Here is a 21,664-nt window from a genome sequence, read left to right on the forward strand (position 1 = left end):
AATTATAGTTCAATATTAAATTCACTAACGAATTTATTATAATCACTTTTAAAAACCTAAAAAAAAATCAAGAGCAAAACAATTGATTATATTTTAGCAAGAATACATTATTAATAGCTAATCTCCAATTAGCAGGCAGTGCAGGAAATCCGTGATTTAAAAATAGTCTTACTTGGATAAACTTGGTCTCATCGTTGACCTCTTTTTGTTCCTGTTGCGTGTGTGGGAATGTTTTTAATTATAAACTCGTTTCAGCAGAGTTATATTTGTGCTTTTGGGATTGCATAATAAATTGGCTAATAAACTCACCCGGATATAGGCTCCCACCTCGGGAGTTCCAGGGACCTGAGCCTCAAACTTGGTCACTGCGAACTCAATCAAGATCATATCGATCTGGAAGCGATTCTTTCGCGAGTAATTCTGCAGGACACCGGTGATGAAGGACTGGGTGAAGTAGAAGCCAGATATCCAATAAACCATCGGCTCGCCGTTGTCTATCCAATCCTGGAAGAAGGCCAGCCTGCGAATGGCGACGAGTTATCTTATTTTTCAATTTATTAATAAATATTAAACATGCGACAACAATGGGAAAGGGCAAGGGAATGGGAATGCGAATGCGAGTGCACACAAAGCATTTGGCAGCAAGGGCAGGAGCAGGAGCACACAAACAGCATCGTCCTTTGATGTCAAAAGCAAATAAGATTTTTGCCATGAATGGCACTGGCAGTGGCAGTGGCAACCACAGGAGGAAGAGCATCGGATGTGTGTGCCGTATACATTTATTATATTTGCACAATTGAGGCAAAGAAACGAAAGGAGCGAAAGGAACTCGGAGCAGGGCGCACGCGGCCTTACTGGCAACTCAGCTCGATACACAATGCCATTGATGGTTGTCCGAATGTCTAGGAATACTACTAGGGCACTTGAAAAAAATTACAACTTGTATGTGGAAAATGTTAAAAAGTATTTGGAAATGATATGGGTTTTAAATGTTACAAAAGGAAAAGAAAACAATACTCTACAACGTATATATACTGTTCAAATATATAGGATATTGGTAGTGCCCTTGAACAACTTTTAACTAGCCTGTAAAAAATATAAAATATTTCTTGGGTTTATGAAATGTAAGTACAAGGAACTAAAGTAAAATAACAAGAAGGAAAAAGCTATAAAAAAGGATCGGCAAAAGTTCTCAGAAATATTAGTAAATTCCAAATAAAAGTAGACTTGGAGTTTTTTCAGTGCAGCCAACATGACTGCATCAAAGGGCCGAGAAACTGGGGAACCTGGGAACTGACGGACTCACCGGGCCAAAAGGTCGCTCACGTAGCTGCCCAATGGCTTAAGCGACGGATAGCTTTTCTTTAGCCAGTCCGCCGGCAGCTTGCCAATGACCATCGAGGCGTGTGTCCGCTCCAGTTCGGGTATCATGGCAATCTGGCCCACCACCGCCTTGCCCACGTTGACCAGGCTCTTCCGGATGTACGAGAGCAGGCGGTTGAACCGAATCAGCTCCTGGCGGAGCACGGTGTTCATCGAGTTGGTATAGATCACGGGATACGACTTGGAGACCTCGTCGATGTCGAATTCATCGGGTAGCTGACTCAGCACCTGCTTGCAGATGGCTATGGCCGGATCCTCCTTGGCTCCGCCCGTGGAACTGGCCTTCACCGAGGCCATCAGATCCGTCTGGGTCAGCAGAACGCCACTAATGAGCTGAAAAATGATTATCCAATCAGTAAATTATTAAATTTACTTTTCTAAGGACCCACAGCATTGGTTTCCTTGACATTGCGATTGATGTCCGCATTTTCATGTAGACCATAGACCTCAGGATGGGGACTCAAGGGGAAACTGGACACATACTCAATGGAGTTCAAACGAGTGGGACTCAAGGGAACCAGATAGTTTCCAGATTGAGACAGGGCATAGCTTGGGAAATAAGCAGGTTAGCAGTGTTTAGTAAGTTTAGAACTAGACTCACTTATCCTCTTCTATGGTATTGGGATTGTATATCATATTTAGTAGGGATAGTATCAAACGGCGATCCTTGTCGTCAGTGACTCGACCTCCATAGTTGCATTCTCCTGTCAAATAAACATGTCCTCGGAAGGGAATACTTTGGCTTTGTGTGATGAACATCTTCAGCTGCAACAGGGAAATTCTGCAAAGAAGAATATAATGTTATAAAAAACTCTAATTAAATAACAGTGTCTCAAGAACCAGTTTCATATGGCAAGTCTGTGTTATTTAAAATTCTATTAGCATTCAGCTTACATTTAACCGATTGATGTTTTCATTAAGTGATAAAAATGAACCGTAAAAGCGAGCAATAAAAAGTAAACTCTGCTTTAAGATCAATTAAAAATAGTTTGATTTAAAATCATAATCTGAACAGGTTTTCGTCGTTATATAAGCTTACTTCAAATCCGATTCGTTGAACTCGTAGGGGATGTTCCATCCCAGGGGTCCGAATTCCCTCCTCTCCTGGACGACGGCGTGGAAGAAGACCAGGGCGAAGACGCCCCTCAGCCAGCACTTGTTGGCGCTGTCCGAGAAGAGGAACGCGTTGGTGAAGAACTTGTCCCGCATCAGGGGATCCGAGGTGAAGGAGCGGTGCATGTTGGCCCTCAGCCCCTTGGGCGGTTCGTTCGTCATCTTCACGGAGTTCTGGAGCACGGAGACGGGGAAGACGGCACTGGGATACGAGGTGCACCACAGCCGGTAGTCGTGGTTGGCCCCATCCGTCAAGGTGGTGTCGTTGCAAATCCGCTCCAGGTCGCCCATCCAGCTGATGGCCACGTGACAGTTCTGCAGCACCACCCACTGGCCATGTCGCGCCGCCTCCACAATCATCTTCTCCGCCCGCGGACCCTGGCCCTGACCCAGCGAGATGGTTTTCAATCTGTTCGGGACGAGATGTGCTTAGCATAAATATCTTTAAGGACGGGGAATACTGCTGAGGGTGGGGATACTTGCTGGGGGGGTAGTAAGGGGGTGGAGGACACATATCGACAAGGCGCACATGTCGCGCTTAATCGAAAACAAGCCACCTTCACCATCTCCATTACCAGCACCACCACCAGCACCACCGGCAGCATCACCCATGGACACGGACACGGGAAATATGAGCCACTCTCGTTAATTAACTTACTTGTCGTACATGTTGCGTTGTTTGGCGAACATGAAGAGACTGGCCATGGGATCCGATCCGGCCGAGAGCAGGAACACCAGCGGAATTTTCGGCGAGCTATCCGCGAACGAGGCCGCCAAATCGAAGGGTGGCGGCTCCACAAACGAGCGGTCCAGGTTGCGCGTAATGAAAGCCTGACAAAACCGGGCGATATTAAATGTGAACTCCGCCCATGGGGCTTCAGGGGGGGAAATGGGCTTTAACTCACCCGCACGGCGGGCACCAACTTGTCCGGACGGAGAGCCTTGATGACGATCAGGAAGTACATGTCGTTCACCGTGTTGTGAGGAGCCGGCAGCTGCAGCTGGTCGGGATTGCTCGCATCGTAGAAGTCGTGCCAGGCATCCGCATGGACCTCCATCATCTGGGGCAGATTCTTGAGGCTATTCGGATAAAAGGGGAGAAAATTAAAAAGGATTTATCAATCTACACCGAGAAAACATAACTAATATCCCATATATTGTTTTTTATGTACAAATTGACCCCTAAGTTGACAAAGTTTTAAAAAAATAATGATTTGTATAAAATTTGTTCTAAAAATCTTTAAAGTTTTGGGTACTTCTACTTTAATTTTAGCTTAAAATGTATATAATTCCTCTAAAAGTCAAAATCATATGTTTTATTTTAGTTTAGTATTTTGGCTCTTTAACAGAGATTATTACGCGTTTATAAGTATTGCTTAAATACAAATAATAACCCCAGCATTTTAGTGCATTAATGTTCCCATCTTACCCTTCCAGGTCTGCAGCCCTGCATATAACCGTCCAGGATTTATCGGGCAGCCAGGAAGCCAAAGGATTCGCTGGAATTTTCTTGTATCCAATGCCTCCTGTGAGGAAGAAGAGTAGGGCGGCCTTCTCCACTCGACCCTGTGAAACCAGGATGCCCAGGCACATGACCAGGGAGATGACCAGCTTGTCCTTCTCAAACAGTGAGCGACACACATTCGTATAGATGGACTTGGTGAAGTAGTCATTGAGGTTCTTCAAACGTTCGCTTAGTTGATCCGATTTCGGGGCCTTCAAGATAGTGTTGACAAAGAGATTGAGGAACCAGGACAAGGAGTACTGGTACATGGGATCCACATTCGCCAGTTCGCTGATGCAGAAAAACAGGATGGCCGAGTGCTTGGACACTGGAATATATTGCTGCCGGGCGGCATCTATCTCGATTTCAGTGGCCACCGCAATCACCTGCTTCTCCTGAATGTCCTCCGATAGAATTTTACTGGACGAAAGGATGTTGATGGCGTTTTCATCCTCTAGGACGTTACCTTCCGAGGTGGACAGAACCTGGGGAATGGTGTTATACATATGACTTAAATGAAAAATTGATAGGAATGGGAAAACAAGAAGAAGTGACAAAGCTAATTGGCATAATATGTTATTATCATTATCAAAATCGAAAAACAAAACCAAGACATCTTTCATCTCTATTTCATCATCGCTTCATAGCGAAAATAATCTAGAGAGTATTTATGTCTTGAATTCAAGAACGTTTTTTCTTAAACAAGTCGGACGAAATCTCAAATTCAGAACTGTGTATCTTGGCTTTTCTGCGCTCTTTTTGATTACTATTAAAAGTATATATTTAAATGTATGAGTGTATATATATGAATACATATTTCCTTTTTTTTATAAATTTTTCCTTTTTTTTTATAAAAATTGCTTAGAAAATTTATTAAGTTATGATCTATGCTTTCCGCAGAAAACTGCGCCATAGTTGCGATTTAAGCGTCCTGCTTCCAGTAAATTGAATTGTCATTGGCCAGGCACAAAAGCATAAATTGCTGGCCGGGCTCTAATTGAATCTGCGGAGCATGGCCAACGGATTGGAATGGCAACTGCCGGAGTGCTCAAAGAGCATGCGAGGGAATAAAAACATTTATTATGCCAACAGCAGCAGAAGGAGCAGAATCAGCAGGACTAGCAGGAATACCAGGACGACCAGGAGCAGCCAAAGAGCCTTACCTCTAATATCTTCGATTCGATGGTGTACAATGCATCACGATTCCTTGCGGACTCAATAATCAATTGTTCCTTCTTCTCTTGCAAATCGGGACGCTCGTGAGCCACCACAATCGCCAGCAATTGTTCGCGTAATCCCTGCTCCGTTATCATGAAATTTAATACTGTTACCTAAACAGAGGAGACAAAATGGAGAAGGCAGGACAGGATCAGTGGTGGTGGTGGTATGGGTGGCATAGTGGTTCCACCACCGAGAGTGGCACGTAAATGGAAGGAAAACTCAAAATAAACACACAATGTGCCACAAAAAGAGAAAAATTGTGTGGGAGTTGGTAGTTGGGAGGTTTGGTGGTGTTTGAAAGGGGGCTGGCTAAAATAGAGATGGTTAAAGGGAAAACTGCTGACAACAGTTGCAGCATAAAAAGCGATGGCAAACGGCAGCAGGAGCGAAAAGCTGGAAAAATTTTATAAACACGTCGAGGAGGAGCAGGATGAGCAGGCGAGCATTGGGATAGATGTCCTCGATGTGGGGGCTTTGGCTGCTAGTTATGCAGCCACCTCGCACGTACATCACCATTCCACAGCCCCATCCACAGCCACATCCACATCATCGTCAATGCCAACGAAAATTTGCATATTCCCAGCGCCTGCTGCGCTGCATCGCATCCTCCAAATATCAATTTAAGTTGGTCGTTTTATTACACAACTAACGTCATCATTGCCGCAGACTGAAGACTCCAGACTGGAGCTCTCCCTCTATTATACATTCTTTTTTTGGACAACTTACCATAACCATCACTTCCGGCGGATAACGCGGATTGCGGAGACAGGTCGTTATGTAAAGACGAAAGTTGGGATTGTATTCTATCATTTGGTCGCCGCTCTTGATAAACACACCGCCCTTGTGCTTGATGATGTTCTTCTCCAGAATGGGCGTCAGATTCGAGTCGAGCTTTTCACCTTGGGAGTGGGGCAAAATGAATGAGGTTCATGTATTGAAGTAGTTCCCACCGGAACTCACCCACGTTCTCTATGAGCACCGGTTGACCAAAGGTTATGGCCAACTCCAAAACCTGCATATAGTTGGCATCACTCTGCTTGATCACCTTCAGGCCGTTGTTCTTCTCCATGTTCTTGATCCATTTGTTGGCTTGCACTGCAAGGGATTACGATCATGATATTATATGATATGATATGATATGATATATGATAAGATATATGATATGGTAGGGTTTCATAATTCTACAATAATGGCTTGCACTGCAAGGGATTACGATCATGATATTATATGATATGTTATGATATGTTACGATATGTTATGATATGTTATGATATGTTATGATATGTTATGATATATGATATGGTATATGATATGGTAGGGTTTCATAATTCTACAATAACTTACCCTGTGGATCGATGAGCAGCGAGTAACGACTGGAATTGGTCACTATAATGCCATTCTCCACCGAAAAGTTATCTGCCGGCAGACCAGCCAAGGACCAGGCTCGAATAGTCATCGGATGACCCAAAGTGGTGGCCAGGGAGAAGGTTTCGCTGCTGGGAATGTGTTTGCGCAGGCACAGGGCATTCCAGTCGTCCAGAATATTAACACGGTACTAGAAACAAAGTGCAGAGATTTCAGCTAAATATGGTAAAATACCTAAAGAGCCAGGAAAATGTCCTGTCAGCTGTCTAAAAGCGGGAAAATTGAAAAAGACCATGGCAAAAAGGAATAGGGATAAAACCATGGAAAGAAAAATCAATGTCACGTGCTCATGCATATTAAAAACCTTTATGTTGGAGCTTCGCGAGAAACGAGGACCATTAGCTGTCATCGCTGGACAAGGACATGTGTATGGACAAACCAAAAAATGCTGGTTAACTCACCTCCGTGGTAAAATAACCCAGGTAAGCGGTGCAACCACCGGCGAGCAGGACATCGCCCACAATGTTGCTAATGGATTCGTGAAGATTCTTGGCTGCTTCTGACCAGCGCGTTTTCTCACCTCCAAGACCACCCAGCAGCTTTTCAGCTCTGCGAATGGAAAATTTATTATTGAAAGTTTAAGTGTTACATTTAAGAAGTATAGAATAGCTCTTAAAGGTGGGTATTTAACATGACCTAATACTTATTAAAAATAAATAAAAATCTACTTCCTCCAAGGAGGCCTTTACCTGTTCAACTTCTTCTCGCAGTTGTCGATTTCATCCTCCAGTCGCTTCTTTTCCCTTGACTTTTCCGCAAAGAAGTCGTTGAGCTTCTGCAGCTTGTCTAGGATAACCTGGAGCTCCGCCCTCTTGGCATTCAGCTTCTCCATTTGCTGGGAAAGCTCTCCTTCGGCCTCGGCCAGAGCCGCCTTCTTGGGCATCACAATCCTGGCCACCTTGTCGTAGACATCCATGGCCCTCACCCAGCGGCAAATGCCCTCGCAAGCCATCGAAGCCGCCTTGATCTTCTCAGGCACAAAGTCCCGATCCGCAATGTACTTCTCCCGAATCCTCTTTATAATTGCTGGTGGTATATTGTCCTTGTCGAAGGTTTTTAGGGAGTCCAAGAACTTCATGTCGCTAAGCATGCGCATGGAGGGTCCCCAGTAGTCCTCCACCATGTGACCACTGGGATCCGGCTTTCGATCGGGTTTGATGCCTCTGATTACGCAAACCGCCTCCATGGTCAACTTAACACCATATGGAGGGTTCTTCATGGACTTCACAATGAATATATCAGCTGGTTTTAGGGTATTCAGGGCCTCCAAAGCTGCCTCCATGGCGGGAATGGCCTCGGCTAGATCGGTTTCACAATCATCTTTGATTGCCTGAGCTGCAGCGGCAGCTTCATTGGCCGCCGCCTCATCCGCTCCCACCACTTCCTTCTTTTTCTCCGCCTCCGCCGTCTCCCGCTCTATGTTGACCATGATGCGATCCGTTTCCTCGGAAAGGACCTTCAGCTTGGGCTGCAGATCATACAGATTCGTTTGCATTTCACCCACCTGACCGGCGGCAAAGTCGAGTTTCTCCAGACCCGTGGTATATCGATCCCTCAGACGGGTAATCTCGTCCAGCTTTCTGGTGTAGAAAGTTCGGAATGCCTTTAGCAACTCCAAATAGGCAGAGGGTGTCACATAATTCCGGCGATTCAACTCCAAGTAACACTTTTCACTGGCATCCACCACTGACTGATGGAAGTACATGACACAGTCGACAAGGTCTGCCTCCAGTTGGGTCAGCTCCCGATCCCCGTCAACCGTTTCGCGACGCACCACCTCCTCCTGGTCGGGATCGGCGGGGTCCTTGACCTGGACCTGCTCCTGCTGCTCCTCGCCATGCGGACGATTCAGGTGCATCGAGGTGACGAAGTAGACGCCCACGCGGGACAACGCCTCCTCCGGCCAGGGCATGTACCAGTCGATGGTGCAGCAGTTGATCAGCGAGGGATACACGCGGATGCGCTCCTTAAAGGAGTCGCCAATGGGCGAGAAGGCCAGGGCGATGTGGAGCTGCTCCCGGATGCGATCGATGTAGTAGGCGTACACCTCGCTGGGCAGCGTGTCCAGAATTTTGCCCTGCGGTAATACATCTGGGGTTAGTTAACACTCATATTGGGTTGTGGAAGGGATTTGGCCAAGGGAGTTGCATTCTGATTTTTGCCAAAAATGTTTTTGCCTTCAACTTATGCTCAGTGCTGACAGAACTGGACATTTAATAACCAAATATTACTTTTCAATAATTTAAAACAAACTGTATTAGGAATGAATAATTTTTAAAGATTTTTGAACAAATTTAGATAGGACTTTTACACTGCTTTAGTCATTACCCGTTGTTTCATATGTTCTAAAAATACTTTTAACAACATTTAAAAACTATTATTGATAACATTGTTTCTTTTCATTTTAGAAATGTTTTCCAAACTTCTAATGTAATTATACATTTAATAAAATATTGCAAACATATTTCTAACAATACTTTACAAACACTTTAAGGCTATACAATATTTAAAATAATATTATGATGATTGTTATGATTTTATGTCATAGAAATATGACGCCATTAACCACTTTTTAACACTCCATTTGGCTACTTTTTCCCCTTGACTTGACAACACTCACTCTTTCTGTTCGCACTCACCAATTGTTTGGCTACATTTGCCATATTCTCCATGATGGTTGCCTTGTCCTCCAGCTGATAGAGATTGGGCAAATCACCGGTATTAAGTATGCCATTGATATCCTCCACGTATCCCTCATCCGTTGCCTTCAATCGACCACAGGGAGAAACAGAAACAGAAACGGAGAATTCAGAGCTGTGCAATGCAAATCGGAGTGCAGTTCGAGTTGCAGGTGAAGTGGAAGTTGGCATGGTAGTTTGAAAGGGAGTAGGAAGGAGTATGTAGAGCTGAAGTTGAGCTATGCTGCTGGCCAAATGCATTTTTATGTAGCCGGAGAAGGGCTCCTCCGCCCCGAGATCCTGGGACATGCATTTTGCATTCGCCTAAGTGGCCTTGTCCCAGGATTGAGGGCCCAGGACTCAGGATACTGGCCATGCAGGTAGCTCTAAACCGGAGGAGCCAGCTCCCCGTTGGTCATTTCGGTGTAATTGTTAATTAATATCTGCATGGGGCTTTGTTGGCACAGACAGCCGACCAAGGGGGCAGATAAATCATTGATTGGACGGCCCAAGGATTCCGAAAACATTCTAATGCATCGAAAAGTTTTCATCGAAGGAAAGGGGGGATGTGTGGACTCCAATCCGATTGGGTTTTCGAATCATTGCCGAGCTTCGGCAAACAGAATTAAAGCAGTTTTAATCCGGTCAAATGGCTTCTTATGGATTTCTACTTTTGGTCACGCTTCATGGTCAAATGGATACGGTGGACAAAGGGCGCATTAGCCGAACTCGGAGCATTATTATTATGTTTGGCAACAATGTGTAAACACCTGCATATTGTTCGGCATACATGTCGCATCGATTGGCATTTGGCCATGCTAATTTATTGACCAACATTTATTGTGGACTGAGAGGTGCGACACCACACGCCGCCTTTGTTTCGTTGGCAATTTTCTGAAGCCCACTCATGTGCTCTTGATTTGCCATAATTTGAGCCGCTGCCTATGCAAATTACTGAGCAATAATCAAGTTAGTTCAACAATTAACCTAATTATAAATGCAAATTCTGGCAAAACAATGAGTGCTGCCGAGCTTCCGTATCGAAAACTGATTGGAGTCAAATTTAATTGTCCCGTCGCTCGTGCGACACAATTTTGGCCAGACAACGGATCCCTAAACTCGACTTTATATCCAAGAGTATTCAAATTAATTTCAATTTAATTTATCAATTTACATACTCAGATTACAGAGAAGTGAGAGTCGGGGTGGGGTCTTTATGGGTTTATTGTTCCCAGCTCAGTTTTGATGTCGAGCTGATTTACCACCTTATTAAAACGCCATTCTGATGGATTAGCATATCTTTCTTTTTACGACATTCGGTTTCCAGCTAACTCACCTGTGCGTCGGAGAAGAGGAACACGGTGTGGTTGAGGTTGAAGCTGGCCGCCATCAGAATCTTCTTCAGGTCGTCCCGCCAGTCCGTGATGGTGTAGCTCTTGGACACCTGCACCGTCATCAGCCGGCAGTCGGCTATATAGGCGGCTAGGCGGGCGGAGCTCCGGCGTCCCGATCCGCCCATGCCCACCATCAGGATGTTGCCACGCGGCATCTGCAGCACCCGGGAAACTCTGGAAAGAGGAAAAATCAACTCATTACAAAGTCTTGGTTCCTTATACAAGTATTAATATTTTTATATAATAAGATTCCTGAAATCTTAATCGGCTTATATAATATATATATTTTGGAATTTTAAGAATCAGCTACTTTCTGATTTCATAACTTGAGTTATTAGAACCCGATTTTGAAGTTTGATACCTCTATGAACTTGTGGCTGAATTCTCTAACGTTCCACATTCAAATATTCCTTTTAAAAGTGGGTTACACTTTTAGCCCATTTTCATGTTCGATTTTTCCGTATTTCCAACGGCTTTCAAAAGGGGGGCCAAAAACTGCACTTCTAGATTCCATAACTTGAGCTATTGTAACCCGATTTTGATGTTTGATACCTCTATGAATTTGTGGTTAAATTCTCTACCGTTCTACATTCAAATATTCTTTTTTAAAGGAGGGTCAAAAATTAAGCACATTTTCATGTACGATTTTTCCGTATTTCCAACGGCTTTCAGAAGGGCGACCAAAAACCGCACTTCTAGAATCCATAACTTGAGTTATTGGAATCCGATTTTGAAGTTTGATACCTCTATGAATTTGTGGTTGAATTCTCTAACATTCCACATTTAAATATTCCTTTTGTAAGAGGGTCTAAATTTTAGCCCACTTTCATGTTCGATTTTTCCGTAATTCCAATGGCTTTCAGAATGGGACCCCAAAACTGCACTTCTAGATTCCATAACTTCAGTAATTTTATTCCGATTTTGAAGTTTGATACCTCTATGAGTTTGTGGCTAAATTCTCTAACATTCCACATTTAAATATTCCCTCTGAAAGAGGGTCTAAATTTTAGCCCATTTTCATGTTCGATTCTTCCGTAATTCCAATGGCTTTCAGAATGGGACCCCAAAACAACACTTCCAGATTCCATAACTTCAGTAATTTTATTCCGATTTTGAAGTTTGATACCTCTATGAGTTTGTGGCTGAATTCTCTAACATTCCACATTTAAATATTCCCTCTGAAAGAGGGTCTAAATTTAAGCCCATTTTCATGTTCGATTTTTCCGTAATTCCAATGGCTTTCAGAATGGGACCCCAAAACTGCACTTCAAGATTCCATAACTTTTGTAATTTGATTCCGATTTTGAACTTTGATACCTCTATGAGTTTGTAATGGAATTCTCTAACATTCCACATTTAAATATTCCTTTTGGAAGAGGGTCTAAATTTTACCCTATTTTCATGTTAGATTTTTCCGTAATTCCCAATGGCTTTCAGAATGGGACCCCAAAACTGAACTTCTATATTCCATAACTTTAATTATGATTTTGAAGTTTGATACCTCTATGTGTTTGTGGTTGAATTCTCTAACATTCCACATTTAAATATTCTCTTTGAAAGAGGGTCTAAATTTTAGACCATTTTCATGTTCGATTTTTCCGTAATTCCAATGGCTTTCAGAATGGGACCCCAAAACTGCACTTCTAGATTCCATAACTTCAGTAATTTTATTCCGATTTTGATGTTTGATACCTCTATGAATTTGTGGTTAAATTCTCTACCGTTCTACATTCAAATATTCTTTTTTAAAGGAGGGTCAAAAATTAAGCACATTTTCATGTACGATTTTTCCGTATTTCCAACGGCTTTCAGAAGGGCGACCAAAAACCGCACTTCTAGAATCCATAACTTGAGTTATTGGAATCCGATTTTGAAGTTTGATACCTCTATGAATTTGTGGTTGAATTCTCTAACATTCCACATTTAAATATTCCTTTTGTAAGAGGGTCTAAATTTTAGCCCACTTTCATGTTCGATTTTTCCGTAATTCCAATGGCTTTCAGAATGGGACCCCAAAACTGCACTTCTAGATTCCATAACTTCAGTAATTTTATTCCGATTTTGAAGTTTGATACCTCTATGAGTTTGTGGCTAAATTCTCTAACATTCCACATTTAAATATTCCCTCTGAAAGAGGGTCTAAATTTTAGCCCATTTTCATGTTCGATTCTTCCGTAATTCCAATGGCTTTCAGAATGGGACCCCAAAACAACACTTCCAGATTCCATAACTTCAGTAATTTTATTCCGATTTTGAAGTTTGATACCTCTATGAGTTTGTGGCTGAATTCTCTAACATTCCACATTTAAATATTCCCTCTGAAAGAGGGTCTAAATTTAAGCCCATTTTCATGTTCGATTTTTCCGTAATTCCAATGGCTTTCAGAATGGGACCCCAAAACTGCACTTCAAGATTCCATAACTTTTGTAATTTGATTCCGATTTTGAACTTTGATACCTCTATGAGTTTGTAATGGAATTCTCTAACATTCCACATTTAAATATTCCTTTTGGAAGAGGGTCTAAATTTTACCCTATTTTCATGTTAGATTTTTCCGTAATTCCCAATGGCTTTCAGAATGGGACCCCAAAACTGAACTTCTATATTCCATAACTTTAATTATGATTTTGAAGTTTGATACCTCTATGTGTTTGTGGTTGAATTCTCTAACATTCCACATTTAAATATTCTCTTTGAAAGAGGGTCTAAATTTTAGACCATTTTCATGTTCGATTTTTCCGTAATTCCAATGGCTTTCAGAATGGGACCCCAAAACTGCACTTCTAGATTCCATAACTTCAGTAATTTTATTCCGATTTTGAAGATTGATACCTCTATGAATTTGTGGTTAAATTCTCTAACGTTCTACATTCAAATATTCCTTTTAAAAGGGGGTCAAAAATTTAGCCCATTTTCATGTTCGATTTTTCCGTATTTCCAACGGCTTCCAGAAGGGGGGCCAAAAACAACACTTCTAGATTCCATAACTTCAGTAATTTTATTCCGATTTTGAAGTTTGATACCTCTATGAGTTTGTGGCTGAATTCTCTAACATTCCACATTTAAATATTCCCTCTGAAAGAGGGTCTAAATTTTAGCCCATTTTCATGTTCGATTTTTCCGTATTTCCAACGGCTTTCAGAAGGGGGACCAAAAAACCGAACTTCTAGAAGCCATAACTTGAGCTATTGGAATCCGATTTTGAAGTTTGATAGCTCTTGAACTTGTGGTTGAATTCTCTAACGATTTACTTTCAAATATTCCTTTTAAAAGAGGGTCAAAATTTTAGACTCTTTTCATTTTCGATTTATATGCAGTTCCAAGGGCTTTCAGAATGGGAACCCAAAACAGGACTTCTAAATTCCATAACTTGAACTATCGGAACCCGATTACGAAGAAGGATGCCTCTATGAGTTTGTGGTTAAATTCTCTAACATTCTACATTCAAATATTTCTTTTTAAAGAGGGTCAGAATTTTGAAGTGGGATAACTCTTTGATCTATTTTAAACAAATGTAATAATTGTAATGTAGTGTGATAATTTTTCTTTCTTATAAAAAATCATGTTTTTAATTCTAACCTAATCCAAAATGTTATTTCTCCGCTTACCTGCTCACATGTTCGATGGCAAATCGGAACATGACCAGATCCATGGGTGAGCTGGAGAATGAGTTGTACTCCCTGAGGTAGTACTTCATCAGTTTCTCCAACTTCTCGTAGGTTTCGCCCTCATCGTAATACTTGGGCTCGGCATCCGGTTCCATGTAGTTCCCATAGAAGAGGTTGCGGAGATCGTTGTCGGTCAGTTTTTCGCCCGGTTCGATGCGTTCGCCAAAGGCCTGCTCCAGGGGGAATCTCAGATTCGACTTGCAGGCATCCACGGCCATCAGAAGCAGACGATCTCGATCCTTCTGGTCCACCAAACTGGAAACAGGAGTTATTAATATTACAGTATTATCAGCTGGAAATGTCTGGTAAGGACGTTAACCCACCGGTCGTAAAACACGCGATAGGTTTCGTGGGCCCACAGGCGACCCAGCTTCTCGGGGTCGGGCATCCGCTTGGGTGGGACCATCACGATGCCCTGGAAGACGCGGGTGATGTCCCGCAGGGAGAAGGAGTAGTGCGACTTGGCCGGTGTGGGCAGGAAGCTGCGAATCGCCTCGCGGTACACACTGACCATGGCCTCCGATAAGCCCTGCGAGGGTATAGCCAATTTTTCACATAAAGGTACAATAAAAACCCCAAAACACAAACAGTTAAAGGAGAGCGAGACAGTCGAAGTTTTCGGGGAAATGAAGCTATAAAATACGCCATTTTAATTTTATTATGTACCCAACGCTTGGATGCGAGCCAAGCACGGCAGACGACACACGGATGGACCATTGACTCCGCTGACCAGACAATCATCCTCCGGTCGCGTTCTGCGTGCGGTTTTTACACCAACACAAATTGGCCAGGAATATGGTTTTTATCGAAAAATATTGTAGTTATTTAATTTATAAATAAAAGAATCTTTTTGCCACGAACAACTTATTGTCTTTTTGAATTGCATATTATATTTCATTTGTTTCTAATCTTTATACCATTATTTTATATTAACTACACAATATTATATAGATAGTTAAATGACAAAAAAAATTAAAGGAATTTAACTTGTACAAGTTTTAACGATCATTCAATTATTTTTCATATATCTTTTCTGGTAATGAATATATTTCATTTGAAAAATCAAAACTGTTTCCCTCTCTGCACACTGTTGTTATGGGCTACTCGAAAAAGATACGTACGCGGGACAGCAGAGCCACCTTTTCCGGATAACCCTTGGAAAAATGCCAATCACCAATCGTTGTGAATATTCGAACGATGGTGGAGTCCTCAAAGGAATCGACGGCCACCACGAACATGTGGCGATAGAGACGCGGGAAAATGAAGTTACTGCCACCCAAAGTGCCCATGGCGCAGATGAGAGTCTGTCCAACGATTCCGGGTTCACATAGACGGAGTGGGAAGACAAGAGGGCAAAGATGAAAACTTTACAGATAACTTATGGCCAGTTTATGGACGGAATAAGTTGTCAACTGGCAAACTTCACCTACCATGTCCACCAGTTCGATTTTGGTGGTATCGACAAGGTCCGACCAATAACCATGATCAAGCCAAGTGCGAAGGAGCTCCAGAGGAGCCTGAGAGCCATAGGTATCCTTTGAGGGCATGGCCACATCATCGCAGAAGACAGTGCACTATCATTATGGATGTTAGTAAATTTTATATTTAATGTTCAGCTTTATTTTACGAACCTTTTTACCCAGTGAGGGTCCAAAGACCCCCTTTCGCCGCCTATCCAACTTGCTCATGATGGTATCCTGAACCATTTGAGCCGAGGTTCGAGCTGAAAAGTTGATGACATTGACCAGGTTGGCGAACTTGGGCATGGCCAGCAGATTGCTGGTGATAATGGCACTCTTTCCCGTTCCCGTGGGACCCACCACCAACATGGCGTATGATTTGGAGATGCAGAAGTCCTGCCAGTAGGATATATAGCCCGTTTCCTTGGTGGGAACTATAAGCTCGCTAATCTGGGCATTCTCCGGGAAGTTGGCTGTGGTTCCTGAGCTATCGTCGCTCTTCTGCCAAGTCCACCAGTTCTCAGCCTCATCAAATCTGTAGTCCAGGAAGACCAACTTCTCCGGGAACATCTGACCGCGATTTAGCGAAAAGTACTTGGGCTTGGGGTAGCTCTCATTGGAACCGTAGATCACCTTGCGCAGCAGGGTGTCAAAGGTCTTCTGACCCTGACCCGTGAGCGCCGAGCAGTAGGCCCAGGCGAAGCAGAAGAGGAACATCTGCTGGAACCAGGCCTGGTTGAACATCTTGTGCTTCTCGAGGAAGTGCAAAAAGAATCTGGAAAAGGTTTGATACTGATAGATGGGCGACAGCTCCAGCATTTGCTTGCACTGGGGCAGGAAGTCCAGGGCCGCCGGCACCAGCCACTCGGTCATGTCCTCGAACAGGGTCATATAGATCTCACTGAGACCCACCTTGTTGATCAGAACATTGGTAAAGCTCTTGTGGAGAGCCCGCCATCCCAGCTGAGATGGCTCCATATAGATCATCCCGCAACGCGACACCGTGGCTGGAGATGCCTGCTCCAAGTCCGCCGGCTCGAACATCATGTTCATCAGCTTGGTCATCTGCATTATCTCGCCGGACATCAGGCAGAGCTTCTTGTTGTCGTCCAGCACGGTGTTCAGATTCTCGATCCACACCGCATCCACGGGCCCATCGAACATCACCCAGGCCCTCTCGCCTTTGGGTCCTTGAACCTGCTCCCGAAAGGTCTTGGCCAGCACTCCATCATACCACTCATGAGAAACCGGATCGAAGCGCCCGTAAAGCTGACCCATAGTGATAGCCTTTGGATTGATGATGCGGAACGTGACCGGGAACTCTTTCAACGTCGCCTCCTCATCGTTGGCCACATTGCGCAACGTCTGGGCCAAAACCTGGGATAAAAAATAATAAACACACGGAAAGAAAAGAATGAATGAAAGAATTATCTTATTATTATCTTTTAAGGTTCTACATTTAACATTAAGTTTATTGTACTGTTTTTAGTAATCAGCATGAGTTACCTACATAATATTTATATTTTAACTGCTAGAATATCCCTAAAAATAATAACTAATATCGGAAATAATGATTATTGGTAACATAATACTAAACACAATGAATATTTTTAGAAAATATTTCAAAAATTAGAAATTGTAAACATCCTGGTGGAAATTGTTAGTTTATTCTAAAAGGATAACTGGTTTTTGTCCCTTTTCCTTAATGTTGAACATAAGTGTTCGATTTTACGTAATAAAAAAAACTGACAATTATTTGCAGTCCTGTTTTTCATTTTTTGGATATGCATAAAAAGTTAATAATCTGTTATTAATTTTTCCTTGTGCAGATTAAGTCGTTTGTTAACTCATTAATTCCAGCCCATTTAATTGGCTGGCCGGCAAAAGTAATAAGCGTTGTGGAGGCAGTTCTTTTTTCTTTTTTCTGAATTTCAGACTCTCACCTGGTAGGCAGTGGTCTTGCCGCCCATCGAGCCACCCACTATCATCAGGCCGTGCCGCACGAGCAGCATCTCGTATATCTGTAGAATTTTCTCCAAATACCATGGCGTCGCCTGCAGATTTCGATCCGCCAGGTTGATGTGCAGCCACTTGAGTATGTCGCCACGTTGCGGCTATCCGGCGTAAATAAAATATGAAAAGTGGAGATGGTATGCAGGCAGTTAATAAATGTTGCATATGCACGCTTTAAATGGCTGTAATTTGGGACAATGGATCAAAGCAAAAATCCTCTACAAAAGGAGGTAGGAAATAAAATATATGTTTTATTATAGTTTTTAATAGATAACTAACTATTTGGGTTGTAGATATTTCATTTAAATATCTCCTCCCCATTGCACATATATACCAGTTTTATTTATTTATCATTAAACCATTATCGACTTAATTGGCGGCGCTTGCAGGTCATTACACCTGAAGAATGTTAATTGATTTAAACCGATGACGGATAATATTGCTTACCATGGGCAACTCGACGCCGGGGAAGAGATCCATGTAGATGCCGATGAAGAGGGAGATGTCCTGCTCCAGGAATTTTGGCAAATTGACATCCACAATGGCACGCAGCACAATCTCCGGCTCCGGCAGGTCAGTATAAAGCCGTCGAAGCGATGCGGAGGCCAGCAGAACGGACTTTACGGCGCGCATTCCTGCCAAATAAAAGTACAGTGTTACTTCAGTAAATATAACGTACAATAAATAGCACTAAAAATACAAAACTTATATTTAAAAAAACATTAACACAAAGGAAATATTTAATATTCACTTGGTTTCCAAAGATAAATATAACATAAAACTGTTTCATGTTGAACATCATTTAAGATCATTAGACAATCAACTTTCCATGAAAAAACTATATTATCATAACAAAAGATCACTTCATTTTTATTTTATCAAGGTATTTAAAGGTTCCTCTGTCGGCTAAGGGATCTACAGAAGTTCGGGAGCGTGGGAAGTTGGAGGTTTTGGGGCATTAGCTTGACAGTTATGCGAGCGCATAACTCAACGTGGAGTCAGCCGGTTCAGGTATTTGGCGATGGCCCATGGCCCATGGCGTCGACGAGACGGGGTGTCGTAATACCTGGAGTTGTGCTCCATTCGATACCCATTCCTGTCTTCATTATGGAGCCAGGGAAATGCTAAACTTTCGCAACGTTGCAAAAACAGCTGGACAGGAGTTGCTGGGTGCTAGTGGGTGGGCAACTAAATGTACAAATAGTTTTTATTATTACTTGGCAGAGCGGCAAATACAATGTGTGTGTCTATGTGCCATTTGTCTCTCACACACGCAACACAAAAGCGCAGCGAAACTTGCAAGAAAGTTTTTCAATTTAAACTCAAAATAAGATACTGATCAAATGTACTTTGCACATAAACTTGCACACAGCTGCCTTCCTGCAATTGCAGCCAGCGGCCGGACAAAGATGCACACGCACACCACCCATGGAACCCCGAACATTGAAAGACTGAAAGACTGGGGGTCTTGAGGGTCTGGAAGCTGGAAAGCCCGAACCAGAACCAGAACCCGGACGGAGTGGCAAACACAGACATGTTGTAATGTCATATGACATGTTACGTCGTAAAAGGAGCAATATCTTTGCCTTGAAACAAGCAGAAGGATGCGAGAGAAGCGAGAGAAGAAGACACGCACGCAGGACATGAGACATCCGGAAAGTTGTATCCCCAGCTCCCGAGCCGGAAAGCCCCCTTCAAACCCCTTTTGAAAACCATACCGAACTCCCCCAAAGTTCTGCTGCACAGCTGGAGAAAAAAACACGTGTTGTTGACTACTTTTGCGCCTTATTAGCCAGGTGGAGCAGGAGCAGGTCACCCTTGGCCCCTGACCAGGTCATGTCTAATACCAGCTTTATGCTGCGTACTTTTTTATGCTTCACTGCACCGGGTTTTCCGGAAGCGGTGGAAATAAAGTGGCCATTGATGGGCTGTCAGTGAGAAGTACTGTTCCCTTTCCCTTTCAATTAAGATCAATTAAAATCTTGTTCTTAATTAACTTCAACTCGTTTCTTATTTTTTATTTAGGAGAATCTTATTAACATAACTTATCTTTTTTTAACTTAACTTTTTTTCAAATGCAAATGATTAAAATATGAATCAAACACAGTATAGAAATTTAAGTGACTTCCTTGCATCCAACGTATATTTTGTTGTAACTACATCATTTTTCTATACAAATTTATCTTCACGGACAAAGAGTACAGAAATATTCTACTCTATAAAATATACTGCATAAAAACTATAATATCAATTGAATTATTATTTATACCGGCTCTTTTCAAATTTTTTGCACTTTTAAATATTTAAATTTAAATAAACTTGACTATACACCCCATACGCAATAATAAAGTCTATCAACTCACCGTAATCGTAGTGGGACTGCGAGGACAGCTGCTCGGAGCACAGCTTGTAGGCCTGTACAATCTTCTGGGAGAGATTCCTGGCCATGTCGAATCCGTTTGAGTACAGGGTGATCTCGCCAATCATGGCGTAGTCCGGCACCATCATGGCCACCGTGCGGAACAGGACCTTCAGATTGTCCGGCAGCTCCGTTCGGCCGGCGTAGCTGTGGGGCAAAAAAAGGACACGGAGGGGAGGACACCGGGATTAGAGCCCGTTGGGCAATCAAATTCATCAAAGTGCAAGTGCTAATGGCATAAATACTAAACACAGGCTCTCCTCACAGTTCTACCATTTTGCCATTTTGCATTCCCATTCCCAGGCCCGATGGCCAATAACCAATATGAGTGACTGCTCTTAAGAACGTCTGGTTGCGTGACAAATTGGCAGGCAGGCAAAGCAGAGTAGGGCTAAAAAAAGCATGCTTCTAGCCGGCAGGAATGGCAAAGGCAAAGCAAAAGCGACGTCCAATCGAAATTAAGACCTTCGCTGAATGGCGCAATCAGTTACGGCCGGAGAGGTTCACAACCAGAACCAGGAGCAGGAGCTGGAGGATTCCCAGAGCCGGGCTAATATGCATGTTTGTCGCAGCTGTTCCACATGCATGCCAAAGCAATAAATATCCCGATGGGAAAATCTCCAATAACGCAATAACTACCAATATCGGAACGCAGTGCGTCCACCTCCGGGTGGGTGTGTCGCCCATATCAGCCCTATCTGCCGTATGGTAGGCTTACAAAGTAACTAAATGTATTTTCAAATGCCCAGGCCCACAGAAAAGAAAAAAAAAATGCGGAGAGCAGGAAGTGCGGAAAAAATGCGATGCGTGAAACCGCAGCTGCTGTTCCCAGTAACCCGGCAGCCCAGAATCCCAGCATTCAGGCATCCCAGCATCCCAAAAAACCCCGCCACTCACCCGGGATTCATGGTTATGAATATGGAACAAGTCGGATCCAGTTTGAGCATTGTATCCTCGAAAAAGAATTTCACAACCTTGCGTCCAATGGCCCGCTGGATGGTCAGGATCTGTTGCGCCACCACGGAGAGCACCTCCAGCTCGATGCGATTGAACTCGTCGAAGCAGGCCCAGGCGCCCGATTGTGCCAAGCCCTGCAAGGAATCCGGAGAAATGGGTGAGTGTGGATGAGTGGTTGGTGGATTGTGGATGGAGATGGGGAAGCAGTCAAAACACACACACAGTCGGGGGAACAATCCCGAATAGGGCTGCAAAAAAAAATAGCACACAAATAGAAACAGAAATTCCTGGACACGAGAGTGCAAGGGAAATGTCCAAACACCAGCAGAGTTCGATGGGCAAGAGTGGAAAAAGCAAACAGCAGCATAAACATTATTTTCTCTTTCTCATGGCTCGGTTTCTGTTTTCAGGTTTTCTGATTCCTGGGGG

General features: G+C 43.2%; 1 protein-coding gene across 3 annotated transcripts in view; it reads right to left on the reverse strand.

Moving 5' to 3' along the window:
• Positions 1-21,664, reverse strand: part of Dnah3 (dynein heavy chain 3, axonemal) — a 41,168-nt gene that overhangs the window by 917 nt on the left and 18,587 nt on the right. For 2 of the 3 annotated variants that reach the window (XM_036815684.3, XM_070995675.1), the window contains 25 exons: positions 21,176-21,369; positions 20,223-20,425; positions 18,307-18,494; positions 17,790-17,960; positions 16,018-17,223; positions 15,817-15,960; positions 15,508-15,690; positions 14,710-14,915; positions 14,327-14,641; positions 10,661-10,892; positions 9,286-9,411; positions 7,336-8,723; positions 7,048-7,195; positions 6,566-6,776; positions 6,182-6,316; positions 5,948-6,120; positions 5,164-5,331; positions 3,926-4,485; positions 3,402-3,576; positions 3,155-3,327; positions 2,423-2,905; positions 1,985-2,164; positions 1,773-1,932; positions 1,307-1,716; positions 310-520 (listed from right to left, as the gene is read on the reverse strand). In XM_036815684.3, coding sequence (XP_036671579.3) covers positions 310-520; positions 1,307-1,716; positions 1,773-1,932; positions 1,985-2,164; positions 2,423-2,905; positions 3,155-3,327; positions 3,402-3,576; positions 3,926-4,485; positions 5,164-5,331; positions 5,948-6,120; positions 6,182-6,316; positions 6,566-6,776; positions 7,048-7,195; positions 7,336-8,723; positions 9,286-9,411; positions 10,661-10,892; positions 14,327-14,641; positions 14,710-14,915; positions 15,508-15,690; positions 15,817-15,960; positions 16,018-17,223; positions 17,790-17,960; positions 18,307-18,494; positions 20,223-20,425; positions 21,176-21,369 — 7,743 coding nt within the window. Of the gene's footprint in view, positions 1-172; positions 212-309; positions 521-1,306; positions 1,717-1,772; positions 1,933-1,984; positions 2,165-2,422; positions 2,906-3,154; positions 3,328-3,401; positions 3,577-3,925; positions 4,486-5,163; positions 5,332-5,947; positions 6,121-6,181; positions 6,317-6,565; positions 6,777-7,047; positions 7,196-7,335; positions 8,724-9,285; positions 9,412-10,660; positions 10,893-14,326; positions 14,642-14,709; positions 14,916-15,507; positions 15,691-15,816; positions 15,961-16,017; positions 17,224-17,789; positions 17,961-18,306; positions 18,495-20,222; positions 20,426-21,175; positions 21,370-21,664 lie in introns of all 3 variants that reach the window. The other variant, XM_065864413.2, reaches the window with a different exon arrangement.

The sequence above is a fragment of the Drosophila suzukii genome, chromosome 3, assembly GCF_043229965.1.
Source record: "Drosophila suzukii chromosome 3, CBGP_Dsuzu_IsoJpt1.0, whole genome shotgun sequence".
NCBI lineage: Eukaryota > Metazoa > Arthropoda > Insecta > Diptera > Drosophilidae > Drosophila > Drosophila suzukii.